The sequence below is a fragment of the Myiozetetes cayanensis genome, unplaced genomic scaffold (genome assembly GCF_022539395.1).
Source record: "Myiozetetes cayanensis isolate MyiCay16 unplaced genomic scaffold, myiCay2020 scf3, whole genome shotgun sequence".
NCBI lineage: Eukaryota > Metazoa > Chordata > Aves > Passeriformes > Tyrannidae > Myiozetetes > Myiozetetes cayanensis.
Window position 1 is genome coordinate 62121008 of NW_026087521.1, and position 21314 is coordinate 62142321.

The following is a 21314-nucleotide window of genomic DNA, read 5'->3' on the forward strand; positions in this document are numbered from 1 at the left end:
TTTCAGTCTGGCACTTGGGGGTTTAATGTCATTATAAATGATCCAAAATAATTATATGACTGCACAATGCAACAGTGTGGGAAGCACTGTATTAGCTGTTACACTTAATTATTTAATACGGAAAATTATTCGCACAGTCTTGAAAGCCCAGTGGGATGGTGAACCGGGGTCTCATTCACAACAGCATCGGCAGCGTCAGCAACAGCATGTAAAAGGGAACAGTTCCAGGGAAAAGTGACTTGCTCTCACTCTCAGACAAAAAAAAAAATCCCAACCCTCTATCACTTTGTGTGAGGTTGTTTCGAAGGGTCAAAAGTTCTCACAGATGTGAATCTTCTCCTCAGAGTGGAATGGTACCAGAATACGGACTGTGAGACAGTGCCTATTAAGAACTGTTCATCATGTTAGAACGTGACATTTCCGTGACAAATGGTCACCTGACTGAGGTCTTAGAGAGTTGATTTCTCTTCTCTATCATGCCTTGGAGACTTTATGTTTTTGTAGACCTTGGAGATGTTAGTTTTCTAGATTTCTGCTTCCGCAAGAGTAAAATGAGAGTAACCATCCTCATTTGGAAAGTTATGATTGATGGGTAAAATAAAAAAATAATAAGCATTATTTTATTAACCACTGCAATCCATATAAAATTAAGCCTTTTATGAAAATGGAGATAGCTTACCAAAAAAAAAAAAAAAAAAAAAGAAAATGCAAAAACATATTGCTCATGCCTACTACCCTATTTTTTGAACATTCTGTCCTTCTGCCAGTCAGTATCCACTGTACCTGCAGCAAACCTTGTCAGAGCAGACCACAGCCTTTTCCCATGCTGAATATGGACACAGGGAAGCTATTCCAACTCCTGTCCCATATTCGGAATGCTTCTTCACCCATTGCTTGCCACTGTCTCATCTTGCCACAACATTAAGTGACTGTTCCCTCTGAAAATGTCTCACTTCTGTTCTTATAGGTTGAGTTTTACTTCTTTTGAATCATTCTTGCCTAGGCTGGGATGTCAGTCCAAATTTAGAAGACAGAGTATCTTAAGCAGCCAAGCCCATCCTTTAGCTCTTTTCACAGGACCGTTTCACATTGCTGTTTTGGTTTATTGCCTTCAAGAGTTATTTGTTGGCTCTCATCAAGACATGCTTTTTCTAGACCTTCCAAAGTCTTTGGAAAAGAAAGCATTTGCAGCTTCTTCAAAATGGAATTTGACAGCAAAATTCTCCTGGAATGCATTCTGCGATAAACGATCTGTTCAGACACAGCAAGCCATCACATTCACTTCAGTCTTTCTGGTAAAACTGGTGCTGCTTTTGTTTCTCTTTGCTGAGAACATGTCTGGTTTCTGACTGAAGGGCAGTAGTTGTTAAATGATAGCAATGTGCTTACTGTCCGTGAGGAAAAGGGACCAGTCCCTCAAAGGGTATTGCTGAGCCACAGTACACCTGTAGGAAGGTCGAGAATGCTTATCTTATCTTCTAAGTAGACAGCAAAATTTATAAGAGAGCTTCCTGTTATTCTGCCTCCATTTTCATGCATTTATATCAGAGAGGCCTTAGGCATTATTGTTCTGAGGCATTACTCACCCTTCCTTCAAATGCAGCTAAAAGCAATCCAGGCCAAAAAATTACATCAGGATCAACTAGTTGAATCATCCAGCTTCAGCATGTTTTACTGTTATAATTTCCTCAGGCTTTCTCAGCATGTTGCCTTGGGCCATAACGCCTCACTTGAAGCCTTCCCCCATGGCTGAGAGCTTGTGTACCACCAGCCACTGCACAGTAAATGAAATACAGAGAGATGTAAGATAACTGTGCCACCAACTGCCACCACCTTCGGTACCTAAAGGGGGCCTACAAGGAGACTGGAGAGGGTATTTTTACAAGTTCATGTAGAATTAGGACGAGGGGGAATGGCTTTAGAGTGAAAGAGGGTAGGGTTAGATGAGGTATTAGGAAGAAATTCTTTATAATGGGGGTGGTGAGTCACTAGCACAGGTTGCCCAGAGAAGTTGTGGATGCCCCAACTCTGGAAGTGATCAGGGTCAGGCAGGATGAGGCTTTGAGCAGCCTGATCTTGTGGGAGGTATCCCTGCCCATGGCAGGGGGATTGGAACTAGGTGATCTCTGAGGTCCCTTCCAATCCAAACCATTCTATGAGTCTATGTAGATGAGCATGGAGGGACTCATGGGACCATCTAGAAAATACAATTCTGGTGAAATGAACTGGGTTGCAAGGTCTGGAAATGAAAATCTCAATTCACAGATCAGAATTGATATGGTCTTTTCTTGGCATGACCCCTCCCCGCCCCCCAGCATTGTCAATTATCAGCAGGTGTGGAGACCATAGAAAAGGGTCTGTTGTGACACAAGAGATTCTATAGTTCCAGCCTCCATAAATGTTTAAGTTTGTCAAATGGTGGCTTGGGGACCTTGGTTCAAGCAGAGGGGTTTTCTCCTGTGATGGAGATATTTGTTCACCAGAAGCAGAGGTGAGACCCACAGTTTTCTTTAGGACCTACAGGATCTCAAACAATAATCAAAACGTGTCCACTTCAAGGTGGTCAGTAACAAGATAGCTCAGTTTTCTCCCAGTGACCTAGAAATAACCATTTGAGATCTTTTTCCAGATTACAGAGCCATTCAGGTCCTCCAACTCCATTCTTTCTGTATTCAGGATATCCAAGCAGGCCCTCAGACCTCCAGGGATACCTGTTTGCTTTCACCAATGTCCTCAGTGTGAGAGAGAGCATAAAACACAATGAGGGAGGATAAAGGAAAATATCAGTGTTTTTGAGCATCTACTTTGGTCTACAAGTTGGTTTTGTTTTCTTCTGGAATAAGCAGAGAGCTACAAAGTTTCTTCAGAACTGACCAGAATTTTGGAATAGTCTGGAGAAATGAAAATCTCTTCTTCTCTTTTCCTACCTACAGAAAGATTTGACAGAGTACAGGGGGGCCTTGTTTAATTCCCTGCAGCAGTGACTCATTACAGTGACTGGTAGGTGAATAGCAGGGACTCTGTGCCTCAGAATTAATCCATCAGTGGATGAGAGCTGATAGATAGTATGCAAATAGATGCTGTTTTCCTGCAGCCTGTCAGGAGCTCCAAGCAGCTGCATCCTCCACTTTATTCCTTCTCTATTAGATTCTGCTAATCTCCCTGATTGCTGTTATGGCTAAATGGTATTTTAGCATAACAGAATTTGCATCTGACACACATCTCTGTTAGGTGTCAGGAGCTATTGAAGCTTTGTAAGATTGTTTTGCATGTTAGGATACATGCAAATCCCTCAAATCTGCTGTGAGAAGTTGTGCCAAGAGTCATGGTAGTGTGTAAATGTCACTTGATTCTGTACTGTTTTGCGATGAAACTGCCTCTTTTGCAAAAATACTTTCAAGGAAAGCCTGTTTAAGTGAAGTCTGAGAACTGACTCTCACAGCTTCAAATAGCCTGCAGCATTTTCAGATACAAATTCAAGTACTAACCAACCATCAACGCAAACTAGCTGTTCATCTCATTTTACAAATCGCCGGCAAAGTCCGCTTTGGTGCCCTTTGCAATCAGCAGGAAAACTTTGCTATGAAATCACACTGAATACTGGGGTATCAGCCCCTTCCTCTCCTTCCTATAAACCTTTTCCATCTGATTAAGACTGATGCTTCTTTTTGTTGTTTCAGTGTGCAGGATTATTTCAGATAAGTGGTAGCAAGGTTCTCCTGTAGGTTGCTTTCCTTTTAGGCTGCACAGTTTTCTTTATGTCTTCGTTTCTCCTCCTCAGTGCTTCACTTCTGTATCACAAATACATGCATGCATGCATGTCTCTCCCTTTTTTCCTATAGCATTGCAACATCACCTTCCTACATTCAGATCCCACCCAGTGAACAGCCTTGACCTTGCTGTGCCCTTCATCTTTAGAGACTTTTCTCTCAGAGGGTTTTGTTAAATTTTGGCAGCCACCTCATAAGAGACAGAAACGAAAACCTGGGACTGAGCAGATAAATAACTACACATCAATTAACACACAAGTGACCCTGCAGATCCCACAGGCTGGATGCTCAAAACCAACTGATCCCATGACTCAACAGCATGCACAGCACTTCTGCTACCACATTCTCCAATTATTGGCCCCAGGTGACTCTGAGCTTCAGATAGACTCCAGTGGGCAATTTTCCCTGCTATTGTTGAAGCTTCTTAGATACCACATTTAGGATCTCATATTCACAAAAAATAACAGAAGTGGGGTCCAGAGATTTCAATGCCTCCGTAAGTACCAAAATAAACCCTAGCTTCTTTTGATAGCTAACCTTAGCAACTAGGAGACCTAAAAATGATTGGCATACTCATTCTGAAATGTTACGATGTCTGCTCCTCTTGCACAAATGAGATTCCATTCCAGTCAGCTACTGCATATTTGTGCTCAGTCTTTCATTAATTTATTGATCATATGGTGATACACTATCATTTGCTACCTTTGGGGGGAAAAAAATGGGGAAAAAATGTGCTCTTCTGGTGGGGCTATTTCATGCTTTCTGAATATTCAGTCCAATCCTCCTGGTCTCTCTCTGTCCTCTTTTCTCCCCAAAAGCTTCATGGATCTCCAAAGACATCCCACAAGAGAGGGTGACTACCACTCACCAGTAAACCCCTGAGGATGCCATTATGTGGCATGCAATTATACAGCTAAATCAGGGTCAAGCATCTCCCTTTAAGGGTAAAATATGGTATTACACTCTAAATTCCTGTACTGCAAAAACAAACAGTGCCATCAATTCATTTCCAGTCAGACCTCCACCCTCTTGGGAAAAGTACACAGAACTTTCTGGTGGGAAAAATATTTTGGAAATACAACCTCTTTATTAGAGTGAAAGCTCTTCCTTCATTCAGCTTGTCTTTCATTAGCCACCCTGGTACACTCCAGTGAGGAATGTGGCTTGAAGAGGTCCTTTAAGGTCACAGGAGGCAAGTCCCAAAGGGGTGTAGTTCCCTCCCCATAGGTACAGATAACTCCTGACAAGATTATGAGGTCTGATCCAAAGCTGAGTAACCACACAACCATTCATAGGTAATTGTCTCTGAGGAGGGTGGGTGGATTTTCAAGGAAGGATCCCATTACCTTTCCACACAAATGAAGCATCTGTGTTCTCTGTTTCTTTGAGCTCTCTTACTGTAAATAATATCTTCCTGTTTTTCACCCTTCTGTTTGAAACACAGAGGGAGCAGGTGAGGAGGAAAGGAAGGTTTTAAAATTCATGTGTTTCCTTAATTCAGCACTGGTATATTGGATGTGGGGTTGAGTAAAACTGCATTCATATCTATGGTTCCTCTCTGGAAGGCTCCTACAGGAGGAAAAGCTCTCTGAGTTCACCTTACAGCCATGATAATGCTCTTTCTGGGATTCCAGAGCAGCCCAGCCCGTGTCTTTCAAGCAAGGAACTGGCTGATGAGACTCAGCAGAGCATCCCAGGAGAAAGAGCTTCCTATGTAAATCTGGAGCAACACTACTGAAGTTAGCAGAGTGACTCCAGATACACGGTGGTGTCACAGAGGTCCAAAGCAGCTATTTTTTGATGACAATGAAAAAGGGACCTTTTCTTTCCGGGCCTGAATCTCTCCTGAGATGTGCCAGCTCTGTCAGTGCAGTGCAATTGCATCCAGTGAGGTTGTATTACTACAACTGGGAGCAATATTTAATTTACTGGCTTTGGTGGTCATCTGAGGACAGGATTTGATGCTGCTTGTCACCTGGGTTTTGTATCAACAGCAAATGCTGTTTTTACCAGCAGCAATGACTATTGGGCTCTACGAAAGAAGCTGCTCAGTAAAAAGAAATTGTGAATTTGGTTACATCAAAAACATTCTTTGCAGTATGATGCCAATCATAGCAAAAATAACCACAGACTTAAAAATCATTAAAAGTTATCATTTTCATGGGCAAAACCTAAACAACATATTTTGGATTTTAATATTTGCAGCTGCCCAAAACCAAACTCTGGGGGTTTTTTTGAGTTGTTTAGACTACTGTTGAAATCCTTAATAATTCCTAAACTATGCATTTGAGAGGAAATAAAAGAGAACCATGCTATTGAACGCATGTGAGCAGTGCCATTGCCTTCAGCAGGACCATGCACATGGACAGGGGCAGAAGGATTGGGTCTGTTGTCTTCTACTCTGTTCTTTGATCCTGCAAGTTTGCTGTTTGCCAAGGTCACATCAGGCTGCAAAGGCACTTTTTGTAACTCTGTACGATCTGTGTCTGTCCTCTATTTATTCCAAATGCGTTTGCCTCTACAATTTAATCTGCTGTTCTCTCCCTCCCCTTCCTCTTGGTGAAGTCTAATTACAGTTTTATTCCAGGTCCTTCTGGTTGCTAATGGTGCTGGACATCACCGCTGAATTCATCCTAATATTTGTTGTGTATTTTCTAGGCTGGACACTGAATAATAATATTCTCTGAATTTGCTTTTGCTCCTGTTTCCTTCCTCCCTGTTGTAGCTAATTGTGTAGTAATGTGTAGCCCTAGGATGATTGCTCTTCCCAGTGTAGATCTGCTAAGAGTTGCCTGTTTCAGGCTGCAGAATGAAGGAGTTTTATTCTGGTTTTGAGGAGAAGTTTTCCAAGTCCACTCTACCAGCTCCCTTCACTGGTGTGGAACCAGCCAGGCAGTGGCTTTTTTTTTTTCCTTGCCCCAGGTGTAATGCTGTTCATAACTTTGAGTCTCAAAGGGTCCTGGAGACAGTGTTTCAGCACTTAGAAAGACATTTTTTGCCAGTGCCTGCTCCATGTAGATGGTTGAACCCACAGTAATTTGAGGTTCCCAAGCCTGACTTTGTACAGTGACAGTGATGAGATAATTTTTTTTTTCTTTCTTTTTTAATTTTTTTTTTCTTTTCTCCCTTTTGCTTTCTGCAACACTGCCTGGGAACACAGACTCACACTTTACCCATGACCTGACTCTTTGACTAAGAATAGCAGTCACAGTGCAGCTCGGGTTCAGTCTCACTGGAGACATGCTGCAGCTGGGAAACAGGGAGGTCACATCAGCCCATGCTCACAAAACCAAACACAAATCCAAAGGAGTATGGAGGATTTTGTGTGTTTGCCTCCTTTAAAGACTGCAGAACAAGGGGAAGAGACTGGCACAGGTGTTCAGTGAGCGAAGATAAATTTTCTTTGCTCATGACACTGACTTGTACGGGAAGTTTACATACAGAAGTTCAACTTCTGGGCTGAACAGAACCTTTTTCAAAAGAGTCCTGTATCCTTACAGCCTATTCAGCCAAAAATTATGCAGGATGAGGATAGTAAGCAGTGCTGATTAGCATCTCCTGAGCTCTGCTTAGGACAGTGGGATGTTTGAGATAGCCCCTGGAGTGATCTGCTGTGGCTTGTCCTGGGCAGCCAATGTGACAGTGCTGCTGGAGCTCTATCTTTAACATGAGGGACCAACAGGTCTCGCTCTGAGCACATGCTAAAGCCAGCTTTGCTCCCATTCTTAGCCCTTCCTGCTGGGATGTGCCAGGCTACATTCACACCTTCAGTCTGTGGTGTAGATGTGCTTTCAGAGTAACAGAAATACCAGTCCTGCTCTGTATTCTTAAGACAAGAGCTAAAGCATTAGTAATAGAAAATGTTAGGCCAATGATTGTCATAATACTCATTGTGGTGAGATTTAAATAGCACATTCCCAGCTCAGCCGTGCCCTCTCCTCTGCCGTGACGCAGCAGCCAGCTGTTCCCTGCGGGCAGAGCATTGCATCTGGAACGTGCACTGGTGGATTGATACTCACACTGGCATAAGGAGATCCATTTTTTGAGAGAACCGTATGACACCATTCCTGTGCTCTCCCCCAACTGAATCTAAGTCAAGCGGGGAAGGGTGCTGTGTTGCTAGGAACTGAGGTGTCTGGAGGAGCTGGTCCTGCCAGCCCGGCTCCTGGGAGCAGCCCTGCTCAAAATGACCTCTGTGACTTCCCTTCAGCCCCTGTCTCAGAGTCAGAGGGGAGGGGTGACTGCCCTGGCATCACGTTAGCTGGATGGGGGCTGCTCACTCAAATCAGGGAACCCAGGCCTGGGCTACAGCTTGAGACACCACGAGTAGACTTGAGAGGAAAACCCCTCGAGGTCTCAGGGCAGTAATTCTAATGGTAATTTTGAACTGTTTTTGTCTGTCTAACATTCCTTTTTAATCCCCATCCTGCCTGCCCCTTCCTTATGTAGGGTTACTTTAGTGATCCTTGGAATGTTTTTGACTTCCTCATCGTAATTGGCAGCATTATAGACGTCATTCTCAGTGAAACTAATGTGAGTATTACTCTACCCTCCCCAGGATACCACCACCTCCTCCTCCTCTGCCGTTCCTTCTCTCTTTCTCTCTTTTTTTCTCTCTCTTTTTGTTTTCTGTTTTTTTTTCCCTCTAGTCATGCTTTTATTGAACTTGCCGTCGTCCTTCTCCTTCTCCCAGGGAAAAAAAAAGGAGGGGGGGAAATGCCTCCTTCTTTTTCACTTGTCATAGCTCACCCCAAGGCTGTGACTGGTGAAAGCGCACAGAGTTTGGGGTGTGTGTGCTTTTTTTCCCTCCAAAAGGTAGACATGTTTGAGTGTAACTTTCTGACTAACCAGGCTTTTGTTGATACCCTCCATCATGTGAAATGTTACAGAGGTTTGAGCAACCAATACTGTAGAGTGGTAAGAGACTATTTAATATGCCCACGTAACCTCTTTCTTTTCTTATTTTTTTCCTCTTCTCTCCCTCTTTCATGCTTTTGTTTTGTTTCATTTTGTTTTTTATTTTTTTATTTTATTTTATTTTACTTTTTACTTTTTTTCCCCTCTTTTCTCCCTTTCCCTCTTTCTCTCCCTCCTCTCTCTCTCTCTCTCTCTCATTCTTTCTTCTTCCTTCCTTCCTTCCTTTCTTTCTCTCTCTCTCTCTTTCTCTCCTTGGCTTCTCTGCCACATGCAGCACTATTTCTGTGATGCATGGAATACATTTGACGCCTTGATTGTTGTGGGTAGCATTGTTGATATAGCAATCACCGAGGTGAACGTAAGTAGCTGGCGTCTGTCCATGATCGTGCCTGCTCTAACATTCATTTGCCTTTCCCGGGTTCTTTTTATTTTGTTCTGTTTTTTTTTCCCCCTCCCCCTTTCTCCTTTCTTTTGAGTTTATTTTCAGAACTTTTCGTTTAGTTTTGAAGCTCTTTTTTTTTTTTTTTTTAATTATTTATTTTGTTTTCTTTTTATTTGGTTTGGTTCTGTTTTAATTTTTGGAACGACTTAAAGGACTTTTTTGACTGTTGCATCATTTTCTTCCCTTCATAATCCGCCTGGCATGAATTAAACTGTATAGCAGGAAAAGTGATGGGGAATGTGGAGTGTAAGTGCAAAAGCTATTTGTGCCATGGGAAGCTGCTAGAATAGTCCCAGGCCAGCACTTTGGTCTACCCAGTGTTATGCTTTGCTTCCCATGGCAGCTCAGTACTCTCCACCCCACAAAGAGATAAAGGTCATTTCTTTCGAGGTGGAACTGCGGGAACCAAACCAGGAATACTCCCTGTGCCTCCTCACTCGGGCTTCCACCAAAAGAAATAAAGGCCCAATCGCCTCTGTTTAGAGGAACCTGCTCCTGATGTTCAGCTTCTAATTTGATTTAAAAAAAAAAAAAAAAAAAAAGGTAGATAAAATAAAACCAAAGCAGAAATACCAGAGAAAAACAAAGCGCCAGAGTTCCAACCCATTTTTTTGGGAGTTTGCAACCTGATTTGCTCCATCTCTCAAATTCCACCGGCACAATTGACACTGATTGGCCCCGCTGGTGCCCATCTCAGCAGACAGGTGAAGGATTGAGTGAGCCGTGGAGACTGAAATAAGCATCTGGTGTTCAAGACATAGATCACATCGGCCAAATTTTTTCCTCTGTCTATTTTCTTGGAGGTGGATGGATACGGAATTATAGGATAAATAGACAAAGGACAGGCAGGAAACGTAGAGATTCCCAAAAGAAAGACTATGATGGGTTTATGAGCACGGACAAAAATTACACTCAAAAATCGAGCTTATAAATGCCAGGCAGATAGAAATATTGAAAGAAAATTGCTGCAAAAATGCTAGAGGAGAGCAAATTAGTCATGAATTTTCAAAATTATGTGGCTGTTGAATAAATATTCCAGCTCGGAATTGTTGTGTACTGTAGAGGTAATCCATTGCAAGCAGAAAACTGACAGCATAGTTTTCACTCAGTGCTGTGTTTAGAGAAAATATGTAGGCAACACTTTGAAAAAATAAAAATGCACTACTTGGAACTTTCCAAATAAAATATTTTCATATCTTGGTTCTAGTTTAATTTTTTTTCAAATTCTTTTTTTTTTCTTCTTTTGTTTTTCTTTAATTCTGAAGCAGGGACACTTATTCAAGCTATAACACTTTGATTTAAGATAAATGAAATTTTTTTTTTGAAACTAGTTTATTTTCCTTGTTTTTTGAGAGAATGGAAAATAGTTTCTAACTGAAAAGGAACTTTTATTTCATATCTCTTAAATGTCCTGCTTTCTGGACACAAAAAGTTGCTTGCAACATTTCCCACAGAATGTTGTAAACTCTTTTGGTTACCCTTTTACTAGATAGATGTTAGGATTAGGCTGACTTTGTAGAGAAAAGTTACAATGACTGGCTGGTTGAAGTTGTTAATTTTTAAGAAATTAAAGCCTTCAGATTGTGGAAAAGTTCAGTTCTCATCCATAGAGACAGAACTGCACATGGTAATGGAGGAAATAAGTACAGTTAACTGGAGATGAATCCTACTAAACATCAACAAGACTTCCCTGACTGATATATTTGAATCCATACAAAAGTCTTACAAGCAGAAAGAAAGGAAAGCCTTGTGTTTTGATAAATAAATGGAGGTCTACAGAGCAGAAATCCAGGGAAAATCCATTTATCCTTTTGAAATTATTCACAATAATTCCTTATAAATTAAAGGACTTTTTACTTCATGGGCTAGGACACTCTGATATGCCTCTCATTAAACTTCCGTGGTGTGAGAGAAGGACAGTCACCAGGCCTCCTCTTGTGGGTGGAGAGACACAACCCTCCTCAGACCCACTGATACCTTCCCTTACATGTCTGTGACAGGGGAAATTGATTGCTCTTTGGAGGTGCCCATCCAGTGGCTGGTGAGTGTCTAGATTTGTTAGGTTTGTCTAGACACCCAGCTCTCAGACACTGAATTTGAGCAGTATAAATCACATTCATTCCCAGCATCTTGTCGAGACGGTCGTGCTGCTCCTGATCTGATTTTCAGTCTCCAGGGCTGTCCATCCTGGTGTGCTTAATTACCACTGACAAGGCTCCCTCCCTTTTCCATTCCCTGTCTAAATTCAAGTTTATCTCGGCCAAGGCCTAGAATCCAGTTTTTGGTTAGGGAAGTCAATGAAAAATGAGGACGTGCATCTGTCCGACCAACCATCTCCTGTCTTAGTTGAGGAGGCAGCAGGGGTGGCCCTGACTCTTTTACTAAGGGCTATGAAGAGCATTGTGTGATGGTTCCCTCTGTTTCCTCTAAAGAATCCTTTCCTTCTATACAGTTTTACAGATCTCTGCACACGTCTTTTTGTTACCTGGCATGTTTAAATCTTCTCTTTTTATCTAGGCAAGTCCTTTGCTACTAGTTTCTAATGTTTGTTACTAAAAACTTGCACAATCTTTTGATGCACTGATAAATAAGCAGCAGCTATGGATGGAGTTTGTTCTGAAATGTTCTGAAATCCCTTTGCACTTATAACCCTTATTGAATAAGAGAATGTTTTGTATGTTGGTTTGTCCTGTCAGATTCCCTTCCTGCTAGCAGCACTTGGTATGTTACATCTGTAGAAAATGGGCTCTGGAAGTAGCAGCCCATCTTGGACGGACGGGTGTCATCTTCCCAAGCAGTGTGAGGCAGTTTATCAGACACACTTCTCCCATCTCCTCAGGAGCTTGTTGCTTTCTTGCTGTTTGTGGGTTTGAGCAAACCCTGCCGTGTGTTTCCGTACACTGTCTTGTCTTGTTCCAAGAGACCTGGAGTCCGAAAAGGAAAGAAAGGATAAACCCTAAAATGCCAATCAGCTCCACTAATAGGAGATGTTTAGACTGGTCAGATGCGGGTAAAATGATTCTGCCCAGCTCCTTAGGAGCTGAAGAGTCTTTGTGGTAGGGTTTTGGGAGGTGCTGCTCTTGGAGAGAAGGGATAGTTTCTGTTGTGGTCAGTTAGGGAAGATGGAGACTCCTGGTACGGGTCACAGACACATAAACCTGAACTCTCTATGAAGTTCATCTGACATTTGCGTTCAGGGGAAGCAAACCCAGCAGGTGTTGAGCTGCCACAGCTGTAGTTTTGGTGGGTGGGAGGGAAACACTGATTGTCAGCCTCCACAGTGTGTGTGTAGGTATCAGCTTGCTTTTATTTGTGCAGTTCCCCATGATCTGTTTTTGGTGGTTTGTTTTTCTGTTGTGTTTTGTTTTTTTTTTCATTTTGACCTTTATTTTTGTTTCTTGAAAAGCAGTTTCCCAGACCAAAACCTTCGTTAAGATACGTGTGAGTGTGCATGGGTGGGTCTTTGTCTGTGCACCCCATTGGCTGTACTGTGTTCCTGAGTGGGTTTGGATGCCTGTGTATGGGCTGTAGATCCATGGGTGAGTGTACAGGCACAAATCCATGTGTGGGGGAAAGAGAGCGTGTATGTAAGCATACGTATTTCATATGTATTTGTGTTGGGAAGGGTTGCGGATGGAGACACGTGCGTTGTTGTGTGTGTAACTGAGAAATAAGAACATGTTTTCTGAGCTGATGTGACCGTCTTCCTGTGCGAGTTTGACCTCCTTACAGATGGGTGTTTGTACCTGAGAGTTTTCTGAATGCAGGCAGGCTCATCTGCGTGCCTGTGGGTGAATGAACACTTGCACGTGAAGCTCAGCATATTTTCGTTAGCATGGCTGTGCGTTCAGAAGCAGTGAGAAGGCCTTGTGAGGTGGCCCACAGTGCTTGTGAGGTAGGCTCCCAGGTTGCCTCAGCATTTCTGAGTTTAGCAAGTTTTCACTTAAAACACCTTCATGGTCTGGAGATATGTCAAGTGATAAGTCAGACTGCATCATGTTGGGCACACTTGCTCACTGCCACTTAGGAACCCCAGCCAGCGCCCCAGACACATGGAGAGGCATCTCGTACAGCTGAGTAAATGCCAAGGGCACAGAGCAGCTTAAAATCTGGTGGGTTTAAAAACTTCAAAGGGGCACAATTTCTGCCAAATTCACTTTTGAATTGCCTGACTCTGAAGCCGCATTTTCAGAGCTTTGCTCTCAGTGACTGTTGAACAATTAACTTCTTAGCCACAAAATAAGAATTTTTTTTTTTTTCAAAATGTTCTGGAAATATTCAACATTTCTATTTTGGGGCACTCTTAAGCCATTTCTTAAGTGAGTAAAGAGGGAGAGGAGGCGACTTTTTAATCTTTTTCTAAAAAAAAGAACTTCCAAGGCAGAGACCACATCTGCCATGTGTCAACTCTCTTTAAAACCAAGAATTTATTTTGGGGAGTAAGATGAAAGATGATGTAATATATGGGGCCTGGGATGTAGGGCCTGTGGGTTGTATTCCTTGGACTTTGATTACATCCCTGTACCTCAGTCTTCCCATCAGTGAATTGCAGATTGTTATTGCTGCTTATGTTAAGAAAGTATAGTCATTAGAGTTTAAAAAACACTTTAAGCTCCTTTGAAGAAAACGTTAAGGTGGTCAAAATTATAGCTATCTATTATAATAGGAAATAAATGCTATAGGAGTTGAATAAAAGCCAGCAAATTTGGAATATATCATCCCAGAAGCAGCCCTGGGCACTGGCTTGCATTTCCTTGCTTTCCACATCAGCAGGCACAGCCTGGAGATGAGCACTGTAAAGCTGACTGACAGCCTGCTGTCCCCTCCTCCAGGCAAAGAAAGGGGCTCATTACTGTTTGTTGTTCTGTATCAAAGGAGAAAAGCAAGTTTGATTTGTACTCTGTGCTACAGGGCCCACTGAAGTGACAAAAGCAAAACAGTCAGGCCCTGAGCCACCGGGAAAGCTGTAAATGGAACCTCCTCCCTCTTGGCCAGAGAGAAAAGCTGACACTTTTTTGGTGCACAGGGTTCTTCTTCCTTCGTCCTTTCTTCTGCCACTGTCAGACCAAAGATCTGTGTGGCTGAGTCTTCGTTTGCCATCAAAGTGATGCCCACAGCAGTGCCCACTGTGCTGGATGAGTCCCTGTGTCCCTGTGGCCAGCAGAGGGGTTGCCCACGGAGCTGCAGCTCATGGCCCGCAGATGTGTGAGAGAGAGTTACAGAGGCATGTTCAGGTGGGAGCATGTGTGTCTCCAGGGCATCAGCAGAGGCACCAGTGACAGTGGGGATGTGGTGGTGTGTTTGATTCTGTCTGTCTGTCTCAAAAGGATGTCGAGGAGGAGGAGGGTTTTTGCCTGCCTGTGAACCTGCCTCTGAGGATTTCTGCTGGTGCCCCGAGCGTGTGTGCGTGTGTGGGTACCTCTGTGTCCATCAGCTGTGTCTGGGAGTGCATGAGGATGACTGAGCAAACCACCTGGACTGCTGTCCATCCTACCTTTTCCACTCAGTGGCCATACTTGCATGTCTGAGTGTGCCTGTGAACACTGCAGGAGGTACAGAGGAGGAGGAGTTACCTGTGACAGGTACACAATGCAATACAGCAGATGTGATGAGCCAGGGGTTGTGAATGGTTATGAGATAAGAGCTTTTAGGAACAGGGTGACCTGTGGGCTGTTGTGAAATAATGGACTGTTTCCCTACCTAAGACTCCTTCCTGTTGCAGCAGCACACATTTTGCTAAGAGTGAACATTGTGAGTGGTTTGAGGGTTGATGGAAATGGTGGGGTTTTTAATGGGAGAGGTGACAGGAGGAGAGTGCAATGCTGTGTGTGGTCTGATCCGTGGTAGCATCTGGGAGACAGGACCTGGGTACTTCAGGAAGTAGCACCCCTATGAAGAAGGTTAGAAAAACCCAAACCACACCTTGCTGTATTAATTCCCCTAAAAAACGTCTGTCAGATCTGTTGTGCCCAAGCCTGCTAAGTAGTGGTTTGGCATTTGTCTGTCAGGTGAGCTGAGTACTTTATATCTTGTGCTTCTGAAAAGGTTTCCAAGTTCTGGTAGGAAGTCAGCAGAGGGTTGCAGCTTGATTGATTCCTGAGTATGGATACAGTAAGGCCAGTTAGATACCAAAGCATTCAGCTCTCAAGACTAAGAGACCTGTGCAGTGATTTCATATTTAGTCTGTTTTATTTCTGAACTAAACCAGCTCAGGCTTAAACCAGGCGCATAGGGCCTTTTTTTACAGTCATCTTGCTTTTGGTGTCTAGAGGCTTCATATGATTTGCCATGGGCTCCTGCTCCCATTCTTTGGAATATCTGACAGCCTATACTTAAGCCTCCCTCTCACCTTCTCCTGCACTTCTCCCTTTTAACCCACACCCTGCCTTTCTTCCTTTTCTCCCTTGCTTTCCTCTCCCTCGTCTCCAGCCACACTAAACCTCACGAGTTCGTTTTCACCCTCAATCAATGTGTCTGAAGGCAGAGAACCAGTGGCTGAAGTCCTGCAGTCCTTATTCAGGCAGAGCTGCCCGCCCTGGGCGTTCCGCCTGCGCAAGGACTGGAGCGGCCGGGCCCTGCGACGCGGCCCTGTACACACACACCCCCCCGCAATGGGAGCAAGGATCGGTGGAAGGACGACATACATCCAGCCTGCACCTCAGTTGGGACTGGCATTCATATCTGTCGCTGTGTCTGTCTGTCTTTCTCTGCCTGTCTGGTTCTCTCCGCTTCCACGCCCTTTGCTGCTCAGATTTTGGCCACCAGCTGCCACTGGACACAAATCTTTGCAATTCCTAGAACTTGCAAGTTCGTTTGCCCAAACCTTCCGGAAGAGGCAGAAAACATCTCCCTCCCTCTCCTCTCTCTCTTTCTCAAATGCCACCTGGGTAGCAGGGGCCTCCAAATTACGTAGCAAAGGGCTGGAGAAGCACAGTGGCTTCTTTTGACATCTTGTGTTGTCATACCCTTACTGCTGCCACCCCAGAAGTTGTACGTAGTCCTGAGCTATCCCTGTGTGCGTGTATTTGTATGTATATATGACCTGTTTTCTTTTTGGAACAACTACTGATAAAATTGATGGGGAGGGGAGGGAGGATTTAGTTTGCTTTTTTTCTTCTTTTTTTTTCTTCTTTTTTTCCAATATCTGGTGGTGTTTTTATCACTAGAATAATTCAGGTAATGAACCACGGTGGCCCCAGCTTCTGTGTGTAGGAAGCCACGTTGAAGCATGGTTGTGAGCTGTAGCAGGGGCAAATCCTAGTGCTTTGTTCTGCCTTTGATGAACATCAGAAGAGCTGCCCTAAACAACTCCTAATCCAGATTATGCTTAGATTGATTTGAATTTGATCACCTCCCATGCTTATTCAACAACTCCAGTGCACATTTTTCACCCTGTGTTGGTGAGAAAGAAGTATGGCATGACTATCTGACCACAACCATGTTTGAACAGGGTTATTTTGGTTTTATTTATGTATGTATTTGTCATGAAGATGGGGCCTCTTTTCCTTTTTTTTTTTTTTTTCTCTTTTGTCTCTAAAATGTTGGTACTCTCAGTGCATTTCCAGAGTTCACAATGTGATTTGCCCATTCAAAGAGGTGATTTTTGGTAACTGCACAACTTTTTCTGTAAGAAAATCTGTATGAAATATGGACAATCAGAAAAAAAGTATGTATTTTTTTCCAGAAAAGGAGATAGTAAATGCAAATGACACCTTCCTAGGTTTACCTGAGTATTTGAGCTGTTACTAGCAATATTAACACCCTAAGAAGGAGGCAGGTAGTTCCCACTTTAAAAGACTCTTCATACTACCCAGTTTTGAGGAAATACCTCAGTACTGTGATTTCCACAAAACTACTTGTTAGACTTGGCTCCTGACATTGTTCCAGGTGCACGGAATAATCAGAACGTATTTTAATGCAGGGGAGACTTAAGAGTAGCATAAAAATAAATTTGCCTTGCTGGGAAAATTTAACCATTCACATTTTAATTAATTAAAATACAAGAAACAGAAGATAAAGAATCAAGGAGAACAAATTCTTAAAAGCTAAGTGTGAAAGCAGCAAAAAGAAGGTTAGGTAGTCCTACAGCTGTAAGACTTGATGCACAAACCTGTCTGGAGTCCTTCTGAATGAAAATGTTTAGAGTTCTCTCTAAAAGGGGGGGCCGCAGTGCCTTTGACTGCACTGCGGAGTGAATTGTGCTTTTAATTACTGCAGACTTTCATGTACCCAAAACCTTGGTGGGTTTCAAGGCCTTTAGAGAAGTCCTGTTTTCTTATTTGACCCAAAATTATTGTTACAATAACAATAATAGCTAGTAGTAGAAACACAAAGAACTACAGACCTTGTCCTGAGTTGGTTCAACAGTGAAATAAGTGTGTGAAGTGTACATTTCAGTAGAAACAGCTCTCTAAAAAGCCTACATCCAGATTTTCTCGCCAGTATTTAATTTTACTTGTCATTTTTTCTATCACATCTAGCACACTTCGAAGAAAAAAAACACTACAATATTCTGGCATCAACATTTGTGATATATTACAGCTATATTTCAGCTATATTTCATTTTCCTTTTAATTCCAACGTGTTTTTCCACAAAGCTAGTTAAAACACTCGAATTAAAAAACATTAGAGCTACCCCCAGCTAGTTATATTTTTCCATTGGCTTGCTAGCCAGGATAAATCATTCCTTTTGCCTAGCAAAAGTTTCTTTTAACTTTCCCTGAACTCTAATGGAGATTGTATCTCTATATGAACCACAGAAAAATCTCTGACTCTGATTCTTTAGATGGTCTCTGAATGTATTAATGTTAATTAATGATTGCTCCCTAAGCACCCTAAGTTAGGTGGTCAGAAAGGTGCTCGGTTGAGTTCAAAATTCATCTAGTTCTATCATCTCAGGCAATTCTTCAAAGCGGTGAAAGATGACTTTCGGCATTTAATTCTCCTTTTTCTAAGACCTACCTTGCCGAGAATGCCCAAGGAATTTTCCAGCATTGCTGTTCTCCAAATGCAGATTACAATCATAGAGAGAGCACAATCCCCTATATTTTGCTCATTCAGTTTTGCTGCAAAAGCTTCTGTTCTTCATGCAATGTTGGTTCTACAAGACCTCATTGCAGGCACCATCTTGTGCTCTTATTACACATATTCAGAGAAATGTGGTTCCCGACCGCACTGCCAGTTGCAATGGAAAAAGCAATGAAGTGATGGAATAAGGGAAGACACACAGAAGTATTTTACTTGTTTTCCTCTCCAGCTTGCTCTTCTCCCCCATCTTCTTCTCTCCAGTGACTTTCTCCAAATTTTGCTGAACTCTTGGGCAGCAGAGGTCATGTTTCCCATTCCCAGGAGCACTAGGGGTAGTTTTCAGCGAGACAGTAATAAGTTCCCATCTACCTAGTGTATCAGTGATGTTTTTTCTGTCTGTCTTCAGCCAAGACACCATCAGTCCAGGGGAAGGGCTGTTCCCCCTCGAGAGGCCTTTTGTGCCAGGCACTTGGCAGCAGGTCAGCATGGTGATGGGCACTAGCCTGCAAACCCAAATGCACAGGCTTCATGTTAAATACAGACCTGATTGTGGGGGTTTTGCTGGGAGGCAAGAGAATGTGGCCATCCAGGCAGATTTGTAATCAAAGGTAAACCCATATAAACTAATTTTACCCTTTCTAATATAGTCAATACAGCACCCTCATTAGGTCCTGTTCTGCTCCCCCTACACTTGTAGGCACCAGCCAGGCAAACATAAGAGCGTTGGTGGTTTTTTTATTTCTTGCCAGACATCTGTTTTTAAAATGACTGTGCTCTTACCTTTCCTCAATGGTCTGTTCTTACTGGAGACTGTCTGGCACAACATGCCAACAAAATGACTTTTGCTTCATATATCTTCCTAGACATCTGCTAAATGGGGCCCATTCCCTGCTGCATCCAGATGACCGAGCTGTAGGGACTGGATTGCTGCTTATGGTCAGCTGATTGATGGCCAAAAAATGTGACTGGCTCTAATTGCTGTTGCAGAGTAATGGGACATCCCAGCTGGTCACATCCCAGTTGTTCTCTCAAAATTCACTTTTAAGCTCAGAGAACACAGTCAGCAGTGGTGCCTGCTGAGCCTCGTCTGAGTGACTGGGAGAAAATCTCCTTCACCCAAAGCCAGATTAAGTGACATCTTTTCATAAGCTGAACAGACATGAAGGCAAAGATGCCTCAGCTGTAAAGAAATACTAGTTAATAGAAAGACATTAAAATAAATTGGTATTTAGAGATAGGGAATTTGAGGCTCAACTGTTTGACCAGACTTGAGCATAGTAAATCACACAGTTGAGCCTTACATATCATCTAAACTATCCCTACATTTTTTTTAACCAAAAAATTCATCAAATCAATGATAATTTATTCTTGGAAAGAACAAGCAGAACAAAAAAATGTTGCTCAGTAGCTTTGTAAGATCTATCCACATTCTCCGTTTGACCACCTCTAATGTTTTCCTGATAGCGCCTGTGATTGGCATTTCAAATCCCTGAATGGCTCATAGGCTTTATTGTATCCCATATTAACATCCAGAAATCCAATACAAGTCTGTAGGGTGTTTTGTTTTTTTTTTTTTCTAGGAAATGTTCTGCATCAATATTAAATAACTTTCTAATTCAAAAGGCAATGAAAAGACACAGTCTGGGAATTAAATACTAACTGCTACAAATGTCAAATGGCCCATAACAAATTCTCTCTTTGGGCTGCTGGTATCTCTGTATATCCTCCTCCGAGCAAAGACTGATTGTACAGAATTGACAGGGGCTGCTAGTTCACCTCTCTCTCCAGTGTCTTGCAACCCACAGTCCTGGTGCTTCTGAACGAAGGCAGATTGGGCTTTCACCTGTTTTTAACATCATGTGCAGTCTCTTTAAGCACCCTCATCAAAGCACAAGATGGCTCTTCCATCTTCACATTGTCCTAGAGCCTCTGGGCTTGCCAAAGGATGGGCCCTGGCAACGCTGCCCGCAGAATCTTTGAGCTGGTAGGTTACCGGCTTTTCTTCCTGGAAAAAATGCTCCTGGTCCAGTCTCCATCTGGCTCCACTGGTCCCCAGAAGAGTTACACTGAGGAGTGGGTATTTTGCTGCAGACCACAGGCCTCCTTCTGACCTTAACATCACCATTAAAATTCCCCATCAGCTACATAGGAGTTGCAAAGATGCTACTGAAGTTTCCTTCTGGATCAGTGCACTCCTGACAACCACGTCACAGTAAACCCCCCTCATACTGAGCCTCCAGGAGACCTCTTCACAGATGGAGCCCTAAAAATCCAAAGGTTTCCAGCCTCCTTTAAGGCTGCCCAGAAAAGCCCCAGTAACATCAACATGCAGAGAGCACCAAGTTTCGCTCTGTTCATCTTTTTTTCCTTCTTCCTTATGCTTTTCCCATACCATGGAATCCTGTAAGTTAAATCAGAAGTAATTAACAAGTGGCTGTAGAGGTACTCAAATGTTCAGTGCACTGAAGACAAGCACAGCCAGGGCAGAAGAAGGAGATGCCTCTGTGAGTTTGTTTAATTTCTCAAATCGCCAGTGTTCAGAGAAGATGAAGCCAGTAGATCATCCTCTCAGTACCAATGGAGTATTGCAAGGTGTTGGAGGCAAAGAAAGCTCCTGCCTATCTGTGGCTCAGGATGTTCATCTTAGAGAAGATCTCTGCTGCCATTATCATTTCCAAGGCAGGCTGTGGGATGTTACAAGAAATGGAAAAATCAATGCCTTATACAGTGCACAACATCGTGTCTTAAAAGTAATTAAGACTGGTATGAATGCTTTGAACAGCCTTTTTCTTCTTTTTTATTTCAAGATCAAAATCAGTGGCGTCGTCTGAGCACACAGGATCCTTAGCAGGCCAAGTATGTCAGAGAACACCTCTCTGTTTGCAGCCTTCCAGAGCATCTGTGCTTTCACAGCACTACTACAGATAAGAAGTTAAGATGATGTATTTTTTCAGTGTTTGGAGTGGGAGAACCTGGATATGAAAATAACTGCTATTTAGAGTGAGTCAAAACCAGATAAAGGCTGTGCTCCTTTGGGAAAACCAGTCCCACAGATTTCCCTCCCAGACAATGAGGAAAAAAAAAAAGAGAATAATGATCAATATAATATGGAACAAAAATCCTTCTAAAGAGGTAGAGGAAAAGAAGACTGCCCTTTT

At 42.8% G+C, this 21314-nt stretch overlaps 1 protein-coding gene across 14 annotated transcripts in view; it reads left to right on the forward strand.

Moving 5' to 3' along the window:
• The window catches only part of CACNA1C (calcium voltage-gated channel subunit alpha1 C), a 433595-nt gene that overhangs the window by 366740 nt on the left and 45541 nt on the right, over nucleotides 1–21314 (forward strand). For 7 of the 14 annotated variants that reach the window (XM_050325533.1, XM_050325524.1, XM_050325534.1 and 4 more), the window contains 2 exons: nucleotides 8220–8303; nucleotides 8962–9045. In XM_050325533.1, coding sequence (XP_050181490.1) covers nucleotides 8220–8303; nucleotides 8962–9045 — 168 coding nt within the window. The remainder of the gene's footprint in view (nucleotides 1–8219; nucleotides 8304–8961; nucleotides 9046–21314) is intronic. The other 7 variants (XM_050325528.1, XM_050325531.1, XM_050325535.1 and 4 more) reach the window with 2 other exon arrangements.